General features: G+C 42.1%; 2 protein-coding genes across 2 annotated transcripts; both read right to left on the reverse strand.

Annotated features, from left to right (window-relative positions):
• Positions 1–2,484: 2,484 nt before the first annotated feature.
• LOC138995122 (keratin, type I cytoskeletal 27) lies at positions 2,485–6,997 on the reverse strand. Its single transcript, XM_070395523.1, has 8 exons — positions 6,554–6,997; positions 5,961–6,043; positions 5,437–5,593; positions 5,000–5,161; positions 4,798–4,923; positions 3,174–3,391; positions 2,906–2,955; positions 2,485–2,788 (listed from the first exon to the last, which is right to left on the reverse strand). Exons 1-8 carry the CDS (start codon positions 6,995–6,997, stop codon positions 2,646–2,648), a joined length of 1,383 nt encoding a protein of 460 aa, XP_070251624.1. The 3' UTR covers positions 2,485–2,645.
• Positions 6,998–9,816: 2,819 nt separating this feature from the next.
• Positions 9,817–19,600, reverse strand: KRT28 (keratin 28). The gene is made up of 8 exons (XM_070395547.1): positions 19,151–19,600; positions 18,597–18,679; positions 17,692–17,848; positions 14,428–14,589; positions 14,223–14,348; positions 11,135–11,352; positions 10,701–10,756; positions 9,817–9,959 (listed from the first exon to the last, which is right to left on the reverse strand). Exons 1-8 carry the CDS (start codon positions 19,598–19,600, stop codon positions 9,817–9,819), a joined length of 1,395 nt encoding a protein of 464 aa, XP_070251648.1.
• Between the last annotated feature and the right edge of the window lie 354 nt (positions 19,601–19,954).

The raw sequence follows: 19,954 nt of genomic DNA on the forward strand, positions 1-19,954 counted from the left end.
TGAGCCACAGCTTTTGTATCCACTCATCTACTGAGGAAACTCATCTAGTTGGCTTTTTAAAAATATGTTTTTATTGATCTTTAGAGAGAGAGGAATGGAGAGGGATAGAGAGATAGAAACATTGATGAGAGAAGAAGATCTTCAATTGGCTGCCTCCTGCATGCACCCCACTGGGGATCGAGCCTACAACTGAGGTACATGCCCTCGACCGGAATTGAACCGGGACCATTCAGTCTGCAGACTGAAGCTTTATCCACTGAGCCAAACTGACTAGGGCAGGTATATATATTTTTTGATGCAATTGTAAATGGGATTATTTTCTTAGTTTCTCTTTCTGATAGTTCATTATTGGTGTATAAAAATGCAACTGATATGTAGATATTTATTTTGTATCCTGCTACTTTATTGAATTCATTTATCAGTTCTAGTAGTTTTTTGGTGAAATCTTTAGGGTTCTCTATATACAGTATCATGTCATTTGCACATAGTGACAGTTTTACTTCTTCCTTTCCAATTTGAGTGCCTTTTATTTCTTCTTCTTGCTGATAGCTGTGGCTTGGACTTACAGTACGATAATATGCAAATTGTCTCCTTGGGCAGTCGTTCGACTGGGAAACCAGGAGTTCAACCACTCACTATGACATGCACTGACCACCAGGGGGCGACACAGAACATGGTGGATGTCGATGACATGCTGCGACCTCTCCCTGGCTACATGGGGGTGGGGGTGACAGGGATGGAGATGTGGTGAGAATTCGGGTTATCTGCTGAGCTCGCTCTCACCCCCCTGTTACCCTCCCCCGGGATGCCAGGGCTTGTGGGCCGGGGAAGCCCCCCACGCTCAGGTGCCAGGCACCTGCGAGGAGCCCGGCTCACACCCATGTGGCCTCTTCTGGTTGAGCTGGGCCTCAGCTGCCGGGACTGCAGGGGCCAGTTGGGCTCCCCGTGAGTTCGCGCAGGAGCTGGTTTGCAAGGCCGGCCGGGAGAGAGCATGCTGCCCGCCCAGCTTCCATGCGGCGCTGCTGGGTGGCCCAGATGCCCTTGCTGTGCTCCGGCCCATGGTGTCTGGCCACGCTCAAAGCATCTCCGAGTGGGGACTCCGGCGCCGTGACTCAGGTGGAGGGGGGCACACGGGGGCCTGGGGGCCCAGAGGTCAGCTGAGACCTGCCCTTCCATGCCAGACGCTAGCTCTTCGATCGCTGGCCAGGCCCAGGGACCGCACCTGTGCACGAATTTTGTGCACCGGGCTTCTAGTATTGAATAAGCATGTTGAAAGCATACATCCCTGTCTTGCTTCTGATCTTAAGGGAAAAGCCCATTGAGTATGATGTTGGCTGTCATATGTGGGATTGTCATATGTGGACTTCATTATGTCCCTGGCAGACAGAACCCCTGATGATTTTCACAGTGAGATGTTATGTGGCGCTTCTTCCTGGCTCTGATGCTCTGGGCTGGGGAGCCTGGTGTGGGGCTGAAACCTCACTCTCTTAAGGGAAAACCTTTGCAGCTGAGATAGCCCTCTGGGATCTCAGCCGCCACCTGTGGGAATGAAGCCAGCCCTTTTGGGTCTCCACCCTTTCTACCTGTCTCGATGTGGCTTCCTCTGTAAATTCTTGGTTAAAAGACTTGTGTTCAGCTAGTTCTCAGTTGGCTATTCAGGTTGGTTGTTCTATATTTTAGTTGTCATTCCAGTCTGATTCCTGGGAGGAGGTGAGTGTAGCTTCCACCTACTCTACCACCAGCTTGGCTCTCCCAATCTTTCATCTTTCTGAAGGTAGGCAGTTATCACTATAAAGTTCCTACTTAATACCGGTTTGCCAAATCCCATAAGTTTTGGTAAATTGAATTTTCATTTTCATTTGTCTCAATGTATTTTTCTATTTCTCCTTTGATTTCTTTGACCCATTAATTGCTCAGGAGTGTGTTATTAAATTTCTATATATTTCTGAAATTTCCAATTTTCCTCCTATTATTGATTTCTAGTTTCATACTACTGTGATCAAAAAAGATACTTGTTATGATATCAGTCTTCTGAAATTTGTTTTGAGACCTAACATTGTGAAATTGACCACCTGCCTGATCTAGCCCTCACATTTCTCTCTTTTCCTTTCTACCTTCAAATATCACCATTTTTAGTTTTAGTGTTTGTTTTTTTTCATTTTTAGGATATTTCTGATTCTCCAGTTCCTTATTTCCACTTCTCTGTCATGTTGCACTTAGGGATTAGATTTTGTTAACTGTTTTATTCTCATTACCAGCACTTAGTGTGTGTTTAACATGTATTTTTACAAGGAAAGACAATGTAAAACTTTACAGAAATGCGAAAAAGACGCCACCTAGTTTGCCTGTTAAATTTACTCCTAATTTCTGAAGGTCATTGAATTGAATAGAAGAAATTAAAAACAAAATTCAGTTCCAACTGGGGGTTAAGTTTACAATGCAAAGACTGACCAGAACCAGTGAAGATGACTTGCAACAGGAAAAACTTTTATTGAAACCCCACCACAGAGAAAGGCAAAGGAATGTTACTACTCTAAAAAAGAATTTGTCTTCATTCACTGGAAGGAAAGCAGAGAATAAGAGGGCCCTTATTTAGGAATCTAGCTTCAGTTTGACTTTTTAATTTAAGGCCGTTCTTTTGGGGCTCAGGAAGGCACCCTCTGTTCACTCTTCATGCTGTTGACTTTGGTGGATTTCTCTTCCATGGTTTGAACTCTGGACGAGAGAACTTTGCCACGAGGATCTATTTCTTCAACAATTGTTTTAATCACGGTGCCTTTAGATGCCTCTAAAATGACATACATGAATTGGTAAGATTTCTCAAATTCATAAAGAGGAAATAACTTGTTATTTGGAACATATACAAATAAACACTGAATGCTCAACACTGCTTTTTTTTTTTTACCTTTTATCTGATTTCCTGGTCCTTTGTAGCCTTTTGATTTAACACAAGAGCTATAAAAATATAGAGAGCTTGTATTAATAATCTCACTCTGGGTTTTGCTGAGGAAATGGAAAAATATTGATTTAGCATGGGAGAGCATTGGATTCTTAAATAACAGTAGAAGAAGTTTAGGTACACATGATGTAGGTCAGAGATACTTTGTACTTGATTTTAAAAAATAGTTAACAACCTTAAAATCAATTGTTTTCTCAATGGAAGCAGTACTTACCCATCCTCTCCATCTATCAGGCGGCAGTAGGTCTCAATCTCTTTTTCCAGGTGGACCTTGATGTCCAGGAGCTGCTCGTACTCGAGTTTCTGGCCCTCGGTCTCTGTTCTGACCTGGTGCAGCTGCTCCTCCAGGGCCCCGATCTGAGCCTGGATCTGGGCCAGCTGTGCACAGTAGTTGCCTTCCGTCTCTGTCAGGGAGCACTCCAGGGACTGTTTCTATGGGTCAGTAAGACAATTTAGTAGAAAATGTCACAGTGTTGTTTTAGAGTAAGGCAAAGCACATAGATATTTAAGAGAGTTATCTTCATGTAATGCAAATAATATTTACTCAAAAGATTCCACTTGTTCAATATTAATGGTTGCCTTTATTATATGTCATACTATTTTTATCTGTGAGAATAACACAGTTGCTGTTGAATGTTACTCACATACCCAGGAGTGTTAGCAAAGATGAAGTTGTTTCCTCACAGGGCACAGTGTAAAGATCCCCCCCCCCCCCCCCCCCCCCGCCCCACTCACCCAATATAGCCTGTGCTTGGAGAGTCTGACACAATTTGCCACTTTCCCCCAGAATAAAAGTTCCCCTAAACTTTGCTACCTCATTTCTAATCATGTGACAGCCTTGTCTCATGAGGACTGCAGTTCTTCTATGAAAAAATAATCCTGTAGTGACCTGCATATACTTTCCAGAAGTAGAATGACTCAAAGAAAAGAATGACCTTTTCGTCTTTAAATCCTTTGATTCATTGGCTTGTGGATCCACATGGGTTTATATAGGGTTTCTATATAAACCCACAGAGGGATGGATGCTTGCTATAATTTTACACGGAATAAAGATGAGAATGTCTTACCCATTCATCTGCAATGATTTTTATACAAAGTCCTAATTTTATATACAATTATAGCCTCTTTTGTGGATAAATCTGGGGGCTTACTAGCCACTGTGGAAAAAAGTTTAGACTTGGGAATTAGAAAACTTGGAGAGAAGTTATGGTTCCTTCGTATCCCACTGTGGGACTCTGGGAAAACGGCTTAACTTCTTTGAATCTCAGATTCTCCTTTGGAAATAATGACAGGAATTACAAAGTCTTTCCTGCCTAAGCCCCAGAGCTATTGTGGACTCGTGTGGGTGAAAGTGCTGGGCAAACCCTTAATAAATAAGATTGTTATTATCATCATGCGTGTTCAGCTTTGTAGGCAACCTTCATGCCTCTACTTTGCTTCCTGTTTGTGCCACTTAAAAAGGAACTTGTAAGTGCTCTTAATTAAATGGGCAAAAGGAATGCTAGATGAAGAAGCTAGGTGGGGAGCAAACATATTTCTGCACTCCACGGACAGTGGTTTCTGATCTTTCGTCTTGGGAGAGAAGATTCATGGTAAAACTATTTCTTTTACGAGTGCCCCCCAAATAACTATACTTGCTAATTTCTAATGTTTTATAATAATTAGCATCTAAATATAGTTTTCAGGCAGAGAGGAATCTACTGTGCAAAGTGCAGATGTGCCTTATTTCAAGCATAATAATGAATGGGTAAGTATCGTGTAGAAGAAAACTCTCTCTGAAATATTTCTTAACTTCTAAAGCAAACACTTATTATTATTTTTAGTAATTTTTTACTTACCATTGCTAAGAGGGACTGAAGTTCAATCTCCAGGGTTTGAAGAGTACGTTTCATCTCAGTAAGTTCATTTCGGGCGGAGGTGGTGGCCCCAGCATCGTCAGAGATCTGCTGCTGCAGCGAGGCGCTCTGAAACGTCGGGAGTTATGTCAGGGTGATGCTTGCCCTCCCGGGGCCAGGCCAGCGCGCCCTAGCGTGGTCTCACCTTCTCGTTGAACCAGGCCTCCGCATCCCGGCGGTTCTGCTCCGCCAGGTCTTCGTACTCGGCCCGCATGTTGTTCAGCAGAACCGTGAGGTCCACCCCGGGCGCCGCGTTCATCTCCACGTTCACGTTGCCCCCAGCGGCGCACTGCAGAGCCTTCATTTCCTGGAACCAATTTGTTAAACCGTGTTAGTTAGGATCTGAATGTTTTTAAAGGAGCCAGACAGACATGATCCATACAGTTAGACACTTTTTTTTTTTTTTAGGGTTCGTTTCTTTAGAGGGGGATGAATAGAAACATTTTAAACCATCAAACCATATGGAGAAATTGACAAGTTCCTTCTTGAGATTAATTTAAGACATTACAGTTGTCATCTGAAAGGCATTTTTAGAGTTTGGGAGGAGGGCGGGTTGTGGCATCGGGGGAGAGAGGCCCCTACCTCCTCGTGATTCTTCTTGAGATACGCCAGCTCCTCGGTCAGCGTCTCCAGCTGGATCTCCAGGTCTGTCCTGCACAGAGTCAGCTCGTCCAGGACCCTGCGCAAACTGCTGACGTCCGCGTCCACGCTCTGGTGAAGGGCCTGCTCGTTCTCAAACCTCAGAAAATATTTGAAAGTTTGATCCCGTTAGTCACATCACCTTTTAGGCCACTGTAGAACTTGAAGCTTTGAGGTCAAACTGTTAAAATATACTCAGAACTTCACTTGGATTGGCCATCAGGCCATACATGAATTTCTCTGAAGCAAGAGAACGGAAATAGTCAAAATTTTCTTTCATGTGATGTTGACGTTCATCTGTCAGCCCTCATATTTCCCAAGTAAAATATATAATTCAGGCTAGTGATTATAATACACATTTAACAGACAAATAGAAACGAAGACTTGAGCCAACCTCAAATAGCCTAAATAAAAGAGTGACATGCTTAAATAATTTTTTTAAAAAAATTCTCTTACGCTCTACTTACTTTAGCCTGAAGTCATCAGCTGTTAGTCTTGCATTATCATTTTGCAGGACAACACTGGCATTACTTGTAGTTGCAGAAATTATCTGATAAATGGAGAATTAGTGAAGAGTGAGGAAATCCTTTTTAAATTTTCAAATTTCCTTGAAGAAAGTCACGAATGAAATAATAGTAATATTTCTGGCACCCTGTCTCCAATTATAAGATGATTCTATTGAAAATGGGAAATGTAAGTCTGACCTCTTTTACTCCCCCCCCCCCCGCCATACAAAACAACAACAAAAACCTCTTTCTATAGAAAACCCTGTAATATATAGCTGGAGACATTGGGCAGTTTTTTGATATTTTGATATTATTAAAAGCATCAATATGCACACTTTGTACGAGGTCCTAAGTGAGACATGTTCAAAGATTAGAATTTTAATATACATTATTTTTAATATACATTATTTTTAATATGAATAACGAAGTACCGAGAATTAGAATCTGAAAGCAAAGCCCTGCTTCCTGTGTGTGATTGCTTATATATTTGTGAGTGTGTGCATGTAGCTAGATACTCTTATGGGTCTTAACCCTCATGACATTGTGTTTCTTACCTGGCTCCTAAGGTCGTCAATTATTGGGAAGTATCTGCTGTAATCATGATCAAGACCGCGGCAAGAGCCAGGCCCATATTTCTCATACCACCCTTTGATCTTCTGCTCCAAGTCCGCGTTGGCCTCCTCTAGGGCTCGCACATTGTCCAGGTAGGAGGCCAGGCGGTCGTTGAGGTTCTGCATGGTCACCTTCTCGTTGCCGGACAGGAGGCCGTGTTCATTCCCAAGGAAGGCAGCACAGGAAGCACTTCCCCCGCCCAGCCCTGCGCCATAGCCTCCTACCGATGAGTTGCTCCCAAAGGTGCAAGAGAAGCCACTTCCAATGCCCGGCACACCGCACGTGTTTCCAGCCCCAAAGCCAGCTCCCCCACTAGACAGCCGCACAGAGCCCACGCCCGCGCACGAGCCCAGGCGTCTGGATGCAGAAGAAAAGCGCACAGACATGCTGCCCAGACTGGAGCGAAGCTTGTGCCTGGAATGAAGCTGCCTGGTGAATGTCCTGCTCAAACAGTTCAGTTTGTCTTTATATACACGTGTTCAGGGTGTTTCTGGATGAACCTTGCAACCCATAGCAAAATGGTGCTTGCCAGCTCATCATGAATTATTTATAATTGGGTGACTTTTTTTTTTTTTAATGAATGTCTTTACCCTACTGTGTCCATTTCTGTAGGTGGATAGTTACCTTGGGGTTATATGTTATCTCCAAAATAAGACAGGAAGGAGTATTATCAAGATTATTATAGTGACGCATTTCAAATTTAGTATGAGTAAGTCTTCCTGTCTCCCAGGCTTCAGGAATATAAAATCCCTAAAAGAATAAAAAAGTGTCATAGACAAGTTTCTCTTTCTCCTGATTAACTAACAACACTCCATTCCCCTCACCCCCAGCAAGTGAGGTATCATATTTATGGTTTTCTATAGATAATACGGTCTTTCTTTTTGATGTGTTGAAAAGAATCTCAAGACCAGAGGTTCTCAACCTGTGGGTCACGACCCCTTTGGCGGTTGAACGACCCTTTCACAGGGGTCGCCTAAGACCATCCTGCATATCAGATATTTACATTATGATTCATAACAGTAGCAACATTACAGTTATGAAGTAGGAACGAAAATAATTTTATGGTTGAGTCACAACATGAGAAACTATTTAAAAGGCCAGAAGGTTGAGAACCACTTCTCAAGACCTTGGGCTTATGGTAGCAGAGGAACATGACCAGGTCTTTAAATGAAAACTGAAGAATTACCATTTCATCTTTACTTGTTTTCTGTCTAAGTTCTCTTGCTAACCAGGTTAAGTGAAGGTATTGGTTACCTGTCTGGACCTCAGTCCCCTCATCTGTAAAATGAAGGGACTAGACTATGGCCTGTATGTTTTCTATTTCTGGATTTCTTTTAAAAATGTAAATAGGGTTGCCTCTGTGTGGTGGTATTATAGGTAGACTTTATTATTTTTTAAAAATGTTGTTGTTGTTGTTGATTTTTAGAGAGAGAGGAAAGGAACATCGATGTAGATCAAAACATCGATTGAATTGCCTCCTGCGTGCCCTCTACTGGGGATGGAGCCCACAAGCTGGGCATATGCCTTGACTGGGAATTGAATGCAACCTTCGGTGTACTAGACAACGCTTGATCAACTGAGCCACCTGGCCAGAGCTATTTCCATATTTCTTGTACTTTTACATTTCTTTCATTATTTCTAGAAAACTTTTCTGCATTCATTTTCTCCACTTTTCATTTCCTATTCACTCCTGAATTTGGTCCCAGCACTTTATGAAATTAATCTCTCAAAGATTGCTAATTATCCCACATCACTAATCCAGTCATCATTTCTCATATTCCTTCTCTTACACTCTCTTAGACACATTTGATACTAAATTCAGCTTTACTGAATTTTCAATAACTGCTTTCTGAGAATACTTCTATATCTCCGCTCCTCTTCATTCTTCATAGTTCATAGTTTCTTGCTCTAAAATTTGCCATTTTTTACATTTTGTGCTCAGTGTTCCTGATTTGTACACACTCTCTCTTGGTGATCTCATCCCTTTAGGTGCATATTCTAAATATACATTTTTAGCACCGTCCTTTCCCCCTCTCTGGACCCTCACCTTACGACACCCTCAAGACATTTCTACTTGGATATTCTGTCTTGACTTCCAACTCAACACATAATTATCTTGGCATCAAAATTTGATCTTTTACATCTTTTTTCATTAGTTGCTGGTGGAATTACTGTGCCATACTCAAGATTACTAAGAAATCTCCAACTGCTATTTTCTACCAGCCCACATATAATAGGTCAGTAAGTCCTCTTGAATCTACTTTTGCAGTGTCTCTTGAAGCATTTTTCTCTTTTCTCTTTTCCTTGTCACTATCATTTTCTTTCGCATCAGTTTTTTGAACCTTCATTGGATTTCTGGTTTCAAATCTTTTCTTTCTATCATGGTCATTAAGCAGTTGGGTGCCAAGGTTATTATTCCTGAAGTACAACACCATTCATGGAAGAACTTGGACTGTTTAAAATTTTTTTTATTGATTTTTTAATTTTTTTAGAGGGAGAGGAAGGGAGAGGGAGAGAGAGGTAGAAACACCGAGGATTGAGGCCAAAATCTGGATATGTGCTTTACCGGGCATCAAACCAGCGACTTCTTGTTTCTTGGTTTGACACTCAACTGCTGAGCAACGCTGGTGGGGAAAACTTGAACTCCTGAATCAGATATATCAGCATTCATATTCCAGTTCTTCCACTTTCTAGTTGTGAGCCATTGATGGGGAAATCAGAATGGCTCTGATATCTCAATAGCCCTGGAAGCCATGATTCCCGTGAAGAGTGACTTTGAAAAATTCTAACTGAAAGCACTGTCCAACCCAAAGTTCTCTACTTTAATAATTCATCATGAGGGAGGGTGAAATAAAAATATTTTCAGATAGGACAGATCTCACAAATTTACCTCTTTTACATACTTTGTCAGGAAACCACTAGAGGGCAAAATGAACAAGAACAGGGAAGGCTTAGAATCCAAGACAAAATAAATCACAAATCATCATTTTTTAGTCATGAGTGAATGGAAATGAGTGCACATTAACTTTTTTATTTATTTGAAAATTAACACCCCTTTTCCAGTAAAAGGTAACCAAGAAAACAGGTCTTCCCCCCAAGAAACTTATCTTTAAGGTAGAAAATATTTTTATTATCTCCTTGAGATTTAGAATAATGCAGTTGTGCAGGATCCTTCCCCAAATTATTCTTTTCTCAAAAATGACAGCTAGAAAGAAACCCTTTGTTCTGTCTTGCCATTGGTAATTTTAGATGTCTTTTCTTCGATGGACTGAATCCTCGATGAAAGGACTTTACCACGTTGATCTATCTCTTCAACCACCGTCTTTACCAGCGTGGTTTTAGATAAATCTAGAAGTAAAACATATATGAATACACATATTCAACCTAAAAGATTGCATGACAAAGAATTCAACTGTTGGTTGTAATATAATATATTATGTACATTTTTGGTGAGGGAATAAATATCTATATATATAAAAGCTTAAGTGACTAGCTGATGGCCAACCAGCTGACCGGCCAACTGGCCAGTAGCTATGATGCGCACTGACCACCAGGGGGCAGATGCTCAACGCAGGAGCTGCCAAGCTGCGGTCACTTGGCAGCTGCAGTTCTCCGGTGATGAACCCAGAACCAGAGAGGAGGGAGCCCGATTCTGGGGTGTGTCACCTAAGAACCACCCTCTCACAATCCGGGACCCCTCAGGGGGTGTCAGGTAGTTTCAGCCCGATCCCTGCAAGCCAGGCCAAGGGATCCCACTGGTGCATGAATCCATGCACCGGGCCTCTAGTAGATTTATAATAATATAGGGTCTCCCAAAAATGTATGCACACATGTTGAATAATTATAAAGGCAGTGTTTATTAAAATACATTTCATTTTCAAAATTGAGCTACCAGCTGTTAAAGTGTGTATACATTTTTGGGGGGATATCCCATAGTTTAGAAGAGTCTTATCCATTTAAAATAATATTTTAAGTTCCAAGCTAAGCACTTCGGTTTAAATTGTTTAAATATAGACTGTTGCCATAGTGTACGGTTGCCATTAATGCAGAAGTATTTGCTGCAATAGAAATACAATTAGATTTTATTACCTTTAGATGAATTCCCTGAGCTTCCTGATCCAAAGCCCTTTGATTTGGAGCATGAGCTGTAAAAAACAACAGTTTATTTTTTAATATTTCTGTTTATCACTTGAGAAATACTTATTGAATTGATAGGTGAACATAAACTAAGTGAACTTTGTATGCCAAAACCTGGTCTTAGTTTTTTATAAAGGAAAATAGATTTTGGGGGGGGGGGGGGTGGGGCAGGAGCTGAAGGTAATGAAATGTTATCTAAAGAGAGGATAGAAAACAACCTTCTTTCCATTTGATTTTTAAAACCCACAGGTTTACAGGCTGTGGTATACAAAATATGGAAGAGATGACTGCAGAGGCAGGAGATGAACAGGCTTTTCGGCTGTGGGAATAAAGAAGAAAGGCTTGGAGGCATGGAAGGTGAACAGACAACGTGTGGTGTCACTTACTTTCCATCTCCATCTAGCAGGCGGCAGTAGGTCTCAATCTCTTTTTCCAGGTGGACCTTGATGTCCAGGAGCTGCTCGTACTCGAGTTTCTGGCCCTCGGTCTCTGTTCTGACCTGGTGCAGCTGCTCCTCCAGGGCCCGGATCTGAGCCTGCATCTGGGCCAGCTGCGCACAGTAGTTGCTTTCTGTCTCAGACAGGGAGCACTCCAGGGACTGTTTCTGAAGACATAAAAGATGTCAGAGCAAGGGGTGAAGCCACTTTGAGGGCTATGTAGGCCAGTGTTTCCCAGCAAAAGGCAGTACTGCTCCTTAAGCAAGCTTTGGAAATTTGTGGGGTGTGTCACAATAAAATGGGAGGTGGAGAAGAAGGGGAAGTGACTGCCTAAGACTTTTCCAATGGACATTCATGATATTTAGTTAATATTTGCTATTATGACCTACCTAGATATTAAAACACTTTCTGGGGGTAGCACAATAAGAAATCAACATTGGCAATCATATATTTTGAAATTACTTATGTATTTTGGGGTTGCCTATTGTTTTCAATCTTATTCTGCTACTGTCCCCAGAGATCTACCCCACCACTGTTCCCAGTATTTTTTTTTTCTTTTTCTAATCTGTCCTCGATTTTCTAATGTCAATCAAAGGCCTTTCCTTAAGCTGAAATGGAGATTTCAGCTTGACAGAGGTGGAATTTCAAGACAAGAGGCATATTTAATAACACAGTCCAGGCCATTATTTCAACACTACTTTTATGAATACTATACCTACTCATTTCTACTTCCATAGTCTGTAATTTGTCTTGTTAGGTGATCCTTACTTTAATTAAAGTAATTTTCCTCTTTCCCTTATCATATATAAATATATCTGGGTGCTTATTATTTCTCCTGATATTAGTTATTATCCAAGTGTCCACCCCCATCCACTCTTTCATTTCCCTTTTCTTCTTGTGTGGAGCAATTCCTGATTGTTTAGAACAAAACTCATTTATCAAAGAAATGTGTAAGCCTCTGTCTCTTTCATTACATACTCTAGGTTGGTTGGACCCACATGTTTACATATTAAATACATTTTATATTAAAATACATTTAATTCTCCTTTTTATTGCAGTTATGACATTGCACTGGTTTAAAATTCTTTTTTGTGTAAATTGTTAAATATATTATCTATTGACTTCATTTTAAGATTATGAAGAGGAAATTATAAAACATTTGTCATGACAGACAGACAGTGGGTCCAAGAGGCTGATGGCTGCATTACATGGGTGGTACTGGGCTCTCCAGGGGCAGAGGAGTGGAAGGTGACCAGGATGGTTATGGGGAGGGTGAGGCAGGAAGTGGCAAGGGGTCAATGAGGTGTGTGGTCGGCTGTTTAGAACTTTAACTTCCTTGGTGATGGTATTCCTTCTTAAGGTTATCAATCCTGTCTTAAATCAGAGGGGACAGCATCTCTATTCCATAGCCTTCTGCTGTAAACGTTGGCTCATGGAGGTGGAAGGAGGGTAGGATGAACTTGGAAGCTGGTAAACTACTTGGAAGTTGGAAGCATATGAAACCTTTATCCATTTAGACAACTCCCAATTTACATATGATTTGCATGCGAAATTACAGGAGATTGTGCTTAGAATTCATCTACGACAAAAGAATCTCAGGTATGGAAGTTAGTTCTATGCCACCATATTCTAGAATTCATTTATGTTGTATGTTAAAAAGGTTTTGTTTGTTTGTTTTGTTGTTGTGGATTATTTCATGAGCCCAAACTATAGTACTATACTGGCTGCATAGAATCTAACTACTTTCTAACATCATTGTTTCTGTGTGAAAATGCTTAAATTCTGACCTGGGAACTGAGTGATTCATTTCCTTCAACATAGCACAAAAGTGAGAGGAGGGATTCCTATTCAGGGGACAGCAGCAGGAACAGGTCCTCAGGGTTCCAGTTACAGGAAAGAAGAGGATGGGGAAGAGAGGAGGGTTCCAGGAGCTCAAAGTCTGTAGTCTGGAGGGTTTTGGGTACCAGCCACAGTGGTGATGAAGGTGAAAAGAGGGGCATGGTGGTTAAGTTGGGATTCAGTCAGTGGTAAAATAAGTCTCCAATCTAAATGCTATCTGATAAGAAAGCACTGCCCCTTTTTAGGGTGGCTAAAACAAAATAACCTTCCTATTGTTTTGAGTCATCTTTTTTTTTTTTCTTGGCTTACTGCACTCATTTGTATAATAATGGCTCTTTCTTTGTGTTGTGACCTGGTGTCCTCAGGGCAACAGGGAACCCCTGGGCCCATGTGTGCCGTCATTCTCCAAATCCAGTCCTCTGGGTGCTGCCGGCTGACACTCCAGCAGTGGTTCTCAACCTTCTGGCCCTTTAAATACAGTTCCTCATGTTGTGACCCAACCATAAAATTATTTTCGTTGCTACTTCATAACTGTCATGTTGCTACTGTTATGAATCGTACTGTAAATATCTGATATGCAGGATGGTCTTAGGCGACCCCTGTGAAAGGGTCGTTCGACCGCCAAAGGGGTCGCGGCCCACAGGTTGAGAACCGCTGCTCCAGAGGAAGCTGGTTTTAGTGCTGGGTGGTCTCCAGGGACTGCTGTCCTGGACCCCCTGGTGATGAAGAGGCTGGCAGGGCTCACAGGGAATCAGAGATGCACCCTCTTTTCCTCCCCCACCCCCACCCCTCAGGAAAAGCACGAGGTGGCTTTCCATAGGCTTTCATCAATACTAGGAGATGTTGCCGGTGTCCACACCAGCTCTGCCCCCTGTGCTCGCCTGATGTCAGCCTGCCACTTAACTTTGTGGTGGAGCACAGTGCCTGCTGCTTGCCATCCAGGGCTGAGACGAGCCACCCGAGGAAGGAGCTATTTCATGAAATGGGCCCTGAGCACCTGCCAGGAAAGAAATCCTCAGTGGCCTCAGGGAGGAAGAGAGCTTTGTCTAGTAGTCTCTCTGACTGAGTGTTTCAGGTCTGTCTTCCCTGCTGTCCCCAGGAGGTATTTGTAGGTAAAAGCTCTAACAGGGAAAACGGGAGGGTTTCAGCTAGACTTGTTAGGATCACGCAATGCAGGCCGACCTGCGCTGTCACCTACCATGGCCAGGAGCGACTGCAGCTCGATCTCCACGGTCTGCAGGCTGCGCTTCATTTCGGTCAGCTCGGTCCGGGCCGAAGTGGCTGCGCCGGCGTCGTCGGAGATCTGCTGCTGCAGGGTGGCACTCTGGAAGGCAGGGCGCAAGGGGTTCACTGGGCCTGCACCCTCGGGGTGCTGAGGGCAGGGCTGACGGGGGGTCCCTCACCTTCTCATTGAACCAGGCCTCCGCATCCCTGCGATTCTGCTCGGCGAGGTCTTCGTACTCGGCCCGCATGTTGTTCAGCAGAACCGTGAGGTCCACCCCGGGCGCCGCGTTCATCTCCACGCTCACGTTGCCCCCGGCCGCGCACTGCAGAGCCTTCATTTCCTGGAGCAAAAGGTGAGCCTGACTTTAGGGGCCATTTACCCAAACCATTTGAGACGAGTTTCCTAAAGGGTTGCTTCATGTCTCAAAGGCTGTGGTTTAAATTCCAGTGTATAATGTGAGGCGTAAGATCGTTCAAATGGGCTCATTCGACCCAGAGTCATGCCAATCGTCTATTGAATTAGTGGTCTGTTAGTGAAAACAATCACAAACAACACCGCAGTGAAAAGGCAGCATCCCCAGAGAAGTGTTTCATTATTTTAAAATGAGACGGGGATACAAAGACCAGAGAGTGATTAGGCACATAACTATTGACTAAATGTCAGAGAGCGTTCTCCTGGACGGGAATGAAGCAGTAGGAAAGAAAGAAAGAAAGAAAGAAAGAAAGAAAGAAAGAAAGAAAGAAAGAAGGGAAAGAGAGGAAGAAGGGAAAGAGAGGAAGAAGGGAAAGAGAGGAAGAAGGGAAAGAGAGGAAGAAGGGAAAGAGAGGAAGAAGGGAAAGAGAGGAAGAAGGGAAAGAGAGGAAGAAGGGAAAGAGAGGAAGAAGGGAAAGAGAGGAAGAAGGGAAAGAGAGGAAGAAGGGAAAGAGAGGAAGAAGGGAAAGAGAGGAAGAAGGGAAAGAGAGGAAGAAGGGAAAGAGAGGAAGAAGGGAAAGAGAGGAAGAAGGGAAAGAGAGGAAGAAGGGAAAGAGAGGAAGAAGGGAAAGAGAGGAAGAAGGGAAAGAGAGGAAGAAGGGAAAGAGAGGAAGAAGGGAAAGAGAGGAAGAAGGGAAAGAGAGGAAGAAGGGAAAGAGAGGAAGAAGGGAAAGAGAGGAAGAAGGGAAAGAGAGGAAGAAGGGAAAGAGAGGAAGAAGGGAAAGAGAGGAAGAAGGGAAAGAGAGGAAGAAGGGAAAGAGAGGAAGAAGGGAAAGAGAGGAAGAAGGGAAAGAGAGGAAGAAGGGAAAGAGAGGAAGAAGGGAAAGAGAGGAAGAAGGGAAAGAGAGGAAGAAGGGAAAGAGAGGAAGAAGGGAAAGAGAGGAAGAAGGGAAAGAGAGGAAGAAGGGAAAGAGAGGAAGAAGGGAAAGAGAGGAAGAAGGGAAAGAGAGGAAGAAGGGAAAGAGAGGAAGAAGGGAAAGAGAGGAAGAAGGGAAAGAGAGGAAGAAGGGAAAGAGAGGAAGAAGGGAAAGAGAGGAAGAAGGGAAAGAGAGGAAGAAGGGAAGAAAGGAAGAAAGGAAGAAAGAAAGAAAGAAAGAAAGAAAGAAAGAAAGAAAGAAAGATAGATCCCTGCCCACAAGGAGCTCTCACAGGAGGGACAAGAGCTATCCTTTATTGAGGGCTTCCCAGGCATTGTTCGAAGTGGTTTACATGCATTACCGCATTCAAGTCTTTTGACCTCGTTATGTGTTATGTGCTATTAGACTTATTTGACAGACAGGAAACGGAAGCACAGAGAGATAAAGGAATCTCCCCAGGTTCTTAGTACTCGAAAGGCTGGGATTTGAACACCCCAGGGTCAGAATGTGGTACATACTTGCTCCAGAGTGTCTGCTGTTAGTAACTATACTCTGTGGCCGCTCTGTCCTAGGACATGTTCTAGTTTGAGTCATTAAATAGTCTAATCTGGTCAAAAAATGGATTTCTGGACAAATCAGCTTATCAGTGACCTGGACGTAGTGCCTTAGGTAGCTGACCTTTTTCATCAGTACTTGCTTTTGATGGGTTGCTATCTCTGCTTTCTTAAGTCATATTTTTATGACCTTAGGCCAGTGGCCTGCCAGTGCCCACCAAGAGCAAAAGATTTACATTGCCCAAGGAGACCACTGATAACTTGAAGTTATTTCCATATTTTGGGGGTTTTGTGTATAATTCATGTGAAGAAAAATTCTTCTTGTTAAAAGAGTTTAAACGTTGAATTGCTTGGGCCCTGGCCGGGTAGCTCAGTTGGTTAGAGCATCAGCCTGATGCGCCAAGACTGTGAGTTCGATCCTCAGTCAGGGGGCATACAAGACTCAGCCAATGAGTGCATAAATAAGTGAAACAGCAAATTGATGTCTCTCTAAAAATCAATAAATAAAAATTTAAAAAAAGAAAGAAAATGGAATTTCTTGGTGTTATCCTAGGGGTGCTGGTCACTGGTGAATGTGGTAAATTTGACACTCTCAGGGGGATGTTGAGATGCGAGTGGCTCCTTGTTCCCACAATCAGTGCATTCAGAGGTACCTTCTTTTTGTTTAGGTGTCTTTAAGGAGGACAGTGAATCCTCTCCTACCCTAAGGCCCACAGCTGGCTGGGCTGCTGTGGTTGCTATTTCTTCTCTTCTGGGATTGTTTCTTTTCCTGATGTCACACTCTCTGCAAAGCCTGGGTCTGTTTTTCACTCTCCTGCTGATACTCTGGTGGCCTGACTCTTCCATCCCCCTGCTCTGGGACACTCTCCCCTCTCCCTGTTTCTCTTTTATTTTAATTTTTTTTCTTTTGAAGTACTCCTTCTCTCTCTCCCTCTCCCATAATTTTACTCTTTGGGGACAGTAGATTTGGTTTTTTAGCCATTTCTACCCAATGATGGGGCACATTTGTCATAGGTTGTTTTCAGAAAATTTGGCATCTATGATTTTGGAGACTTTTGCAATTACATTTGGGGTAGTACTTTTTTTGGAGGGGGGTTGAAGTTTCCTGGTGTTATGCGTCAAATTATGGGATTATCATTGTGTAGGGTTCAATATTATAGTAATAGGCTCATTAAGTAGGGAGAACATTGACATCGTTTTCTAGTCTGATAGGTCTTTTGTGAGAAGATTGACCGCAAGATAAGCCTATGTGAATTAAAGGAATAATGTCATTGAAAGAAAGATGGTTGCATTAATGCAAAAGCAATGTCATATTTTCAGAAAAATAGAATATTATATCGGTCTCGATAATGGAAGGATCCAGATCAAATTACTAACATTTATTACCTTGAGGGATGAGAGTAGAAGGGCAGAGTGAGAGAAATGAAATTCTTCCTGTATAGCCTGGGCATTGTTTGAGTTATTATAATGAGCGTGAATTACTATTATACATTAATTGTCCCCCAGAAGTATTTCAAATGTGTGCAATTGTGATGTGACTAGAAGTGAAGCTGCTCCTACCTCTTCATGGTTCTTCTTGAGGTACGTCATCTCTTCACTCAGGGATTCGTACTGCAGCTCCTGGTCGGTCCTGCAGAGCGTCAGTTCATCCAGCACTCGCCTTAGCCCATTGATGTCGGCCTCGGTGTTCTGGTGAAGAGCGAGCTCATTTTCATACCTTGAGAGGCAGTAAGTGAACATCAGCACCAGTGAGACCACCTCAAGAGACAGGACAATAATGCCTCAATTGCTTTTAATTGAAAGTTAGACATTGAGTTCGGAATCCAAATATTATAAAAGTACACAGAGAAAGCCCGCTTCTCTCCTTTCACCCAATTCTGGGCAGGATAATCTGCAGATATTTAATCACACAAATTCCACTGGTATATCCCAATTAAATAAAACACACCACTTTGTAATTTTACCTTGGTTAATATTTTTTCCTTAGGCAACAAATATTTACAAACATCTTTGCTCTTGGCAGTACAATGAGTGGCCAGATTATTATGACCACCCCATCAGTACAATGAAGTGAATTACTTATGCAAATAATAATAATAATAAAACCTTGAGAGTATTTGCTTAGGAAGTTTTCAATTTTCAGTATTTTTGGAAGTGTCAATGAAGTACTGATGGGGTGGTCATAATAATCTGGCCGGTTATAATAATCTGGCCACTCATTGTATATTCTAGGCAGGCATAGAAATACAGTGATATTTTGTCACAGCAATGTAATAAGTATGTATAAATTCTAAGTATAGCTAATTGAAAGATTATAACATGCTTTATATCATATTATAACATGCATTACTTCCTTTAATCTCTTAGGTTGCACTTCGTTCTACGTGGGATGAAATGGAAATGCTTATTTAACACAGTACATAGACAGGGAACTTTTTCTAGAGTGTGATTATTTTGTCACCTACTTTAGCCGGAAATCATCCGCAGCCAGCCTGGCATTATCAATCTGCAGAATGACATTGGCGTTAGCCGTTGTGGAAGAGATAATCTAGAAGAAATCAAAAGGGAGAACATAACAAGTAAGTTGCTTTTGTAATTTATTATTTCAGGAGATAAGGAATGTTACACAATGAAACTCTTGCATAAAAATCTGACTCCCTTAGGTAACAACCAAAATGTTTAAACTTTAATTTTTAAAAGTTACAGGTATGGTTATACTCATATATATGTTTTTTTCTCATATACTCATATAACTTTAGAGCACAATACTTTCTTATCAATGAACATACTTCAAAATAAAAAAAATAGTGGAATTATTAACATTTAAGCTACATGGACATTCTTGAATCAAAGTGCCTATTTCTGACTAAAAGGAAGAATTATTTACCTAAATAAATAAATAAATGCGATGTAAATTACAGGTAACAGTTATAAAGCATTTCTTGTTGAAGCTCTGTCTTTTGCAAGGTAATTCTTCATTTTAAATACTTGGAATAGTTCCAAATTTGCGATTTCTCACCTTACTCTTAAGATTGTCGATTGTTAGGTGGTATCTACTGTAGTCATGATCAAGTCCACGGCAGGATCCAGGACCATATTTTTCATACCAACTCTTGATTTTTCTCTCTAATTCAGCATTTGCCTCCTCCAGAGCGCGCACATTATCCAGGTAGGATGCCAAACGGTCGTTAAGATTCTGCATGGTCACCTTCTCATTCCCAGAGAGGAGGCCCCCTTCGCTTCCAGCAAAGCCGGCACAAGCTGCATTGCCAAAGGCACCACCAGCCTGGTTCCCACCAGAAACACTGCCCAGGCTCCCTCCCAAGGCACAGGGAAGTCCACTTCCAGCAGCAGAGCTGCCACATGCATTGCTGCCTGCAAAGCGCATGCCTCCACCGGCTGGTCTGATGGATCCAGGTCCAGACCGCAAGCAAATACGCCTGGACCCACTAGAAAATCGGAGAGACATGGTGGTATGAGAAACGTTCCTTGTCTGTGGATAGCTGTAGCTTCAAAGGAGAACAGAATATTGTGCACTGATGGTTTCTTTGAGCTTTTATAGATACCATTTGGGATGTTTCTATTTGAGTTATGCATGCCAAAAGAAAAATGGCATCATTCAGATTAACATGAAATTATGTGTAATTGGATGATCTAAAAAAATTAATGTCTACCATCTCTGGCTGTTGCTTCAGGGTGTTTGTTATCTTACATATAATAGGGTTCATTCTATATTAAGTTCATTATTTTAACTGCTAATTTTGAATGAGTAATCCTTTACTTTCATCTTGATCCTAAGAATATACCATCATTATCTGGCACA

This window comes from Myotis yumanensis, unplaced genomic scaffold (genome assembly GCF_028538775.1).
Source record: "Myotis yumanensis isolate MYYU_CA2020_CCGP unplaced genomic scaffold, mMyoYum1.0.hap1 SCAF_16, whole genome shotgun sequence".
Taxonomy (NCBI): domain Eukaryota; kingdom Metazoa; phylum Chordata; class Mammalia; order Chiroptera; family Vespertilionidae; genus Myotis; species Myotis yumanensis.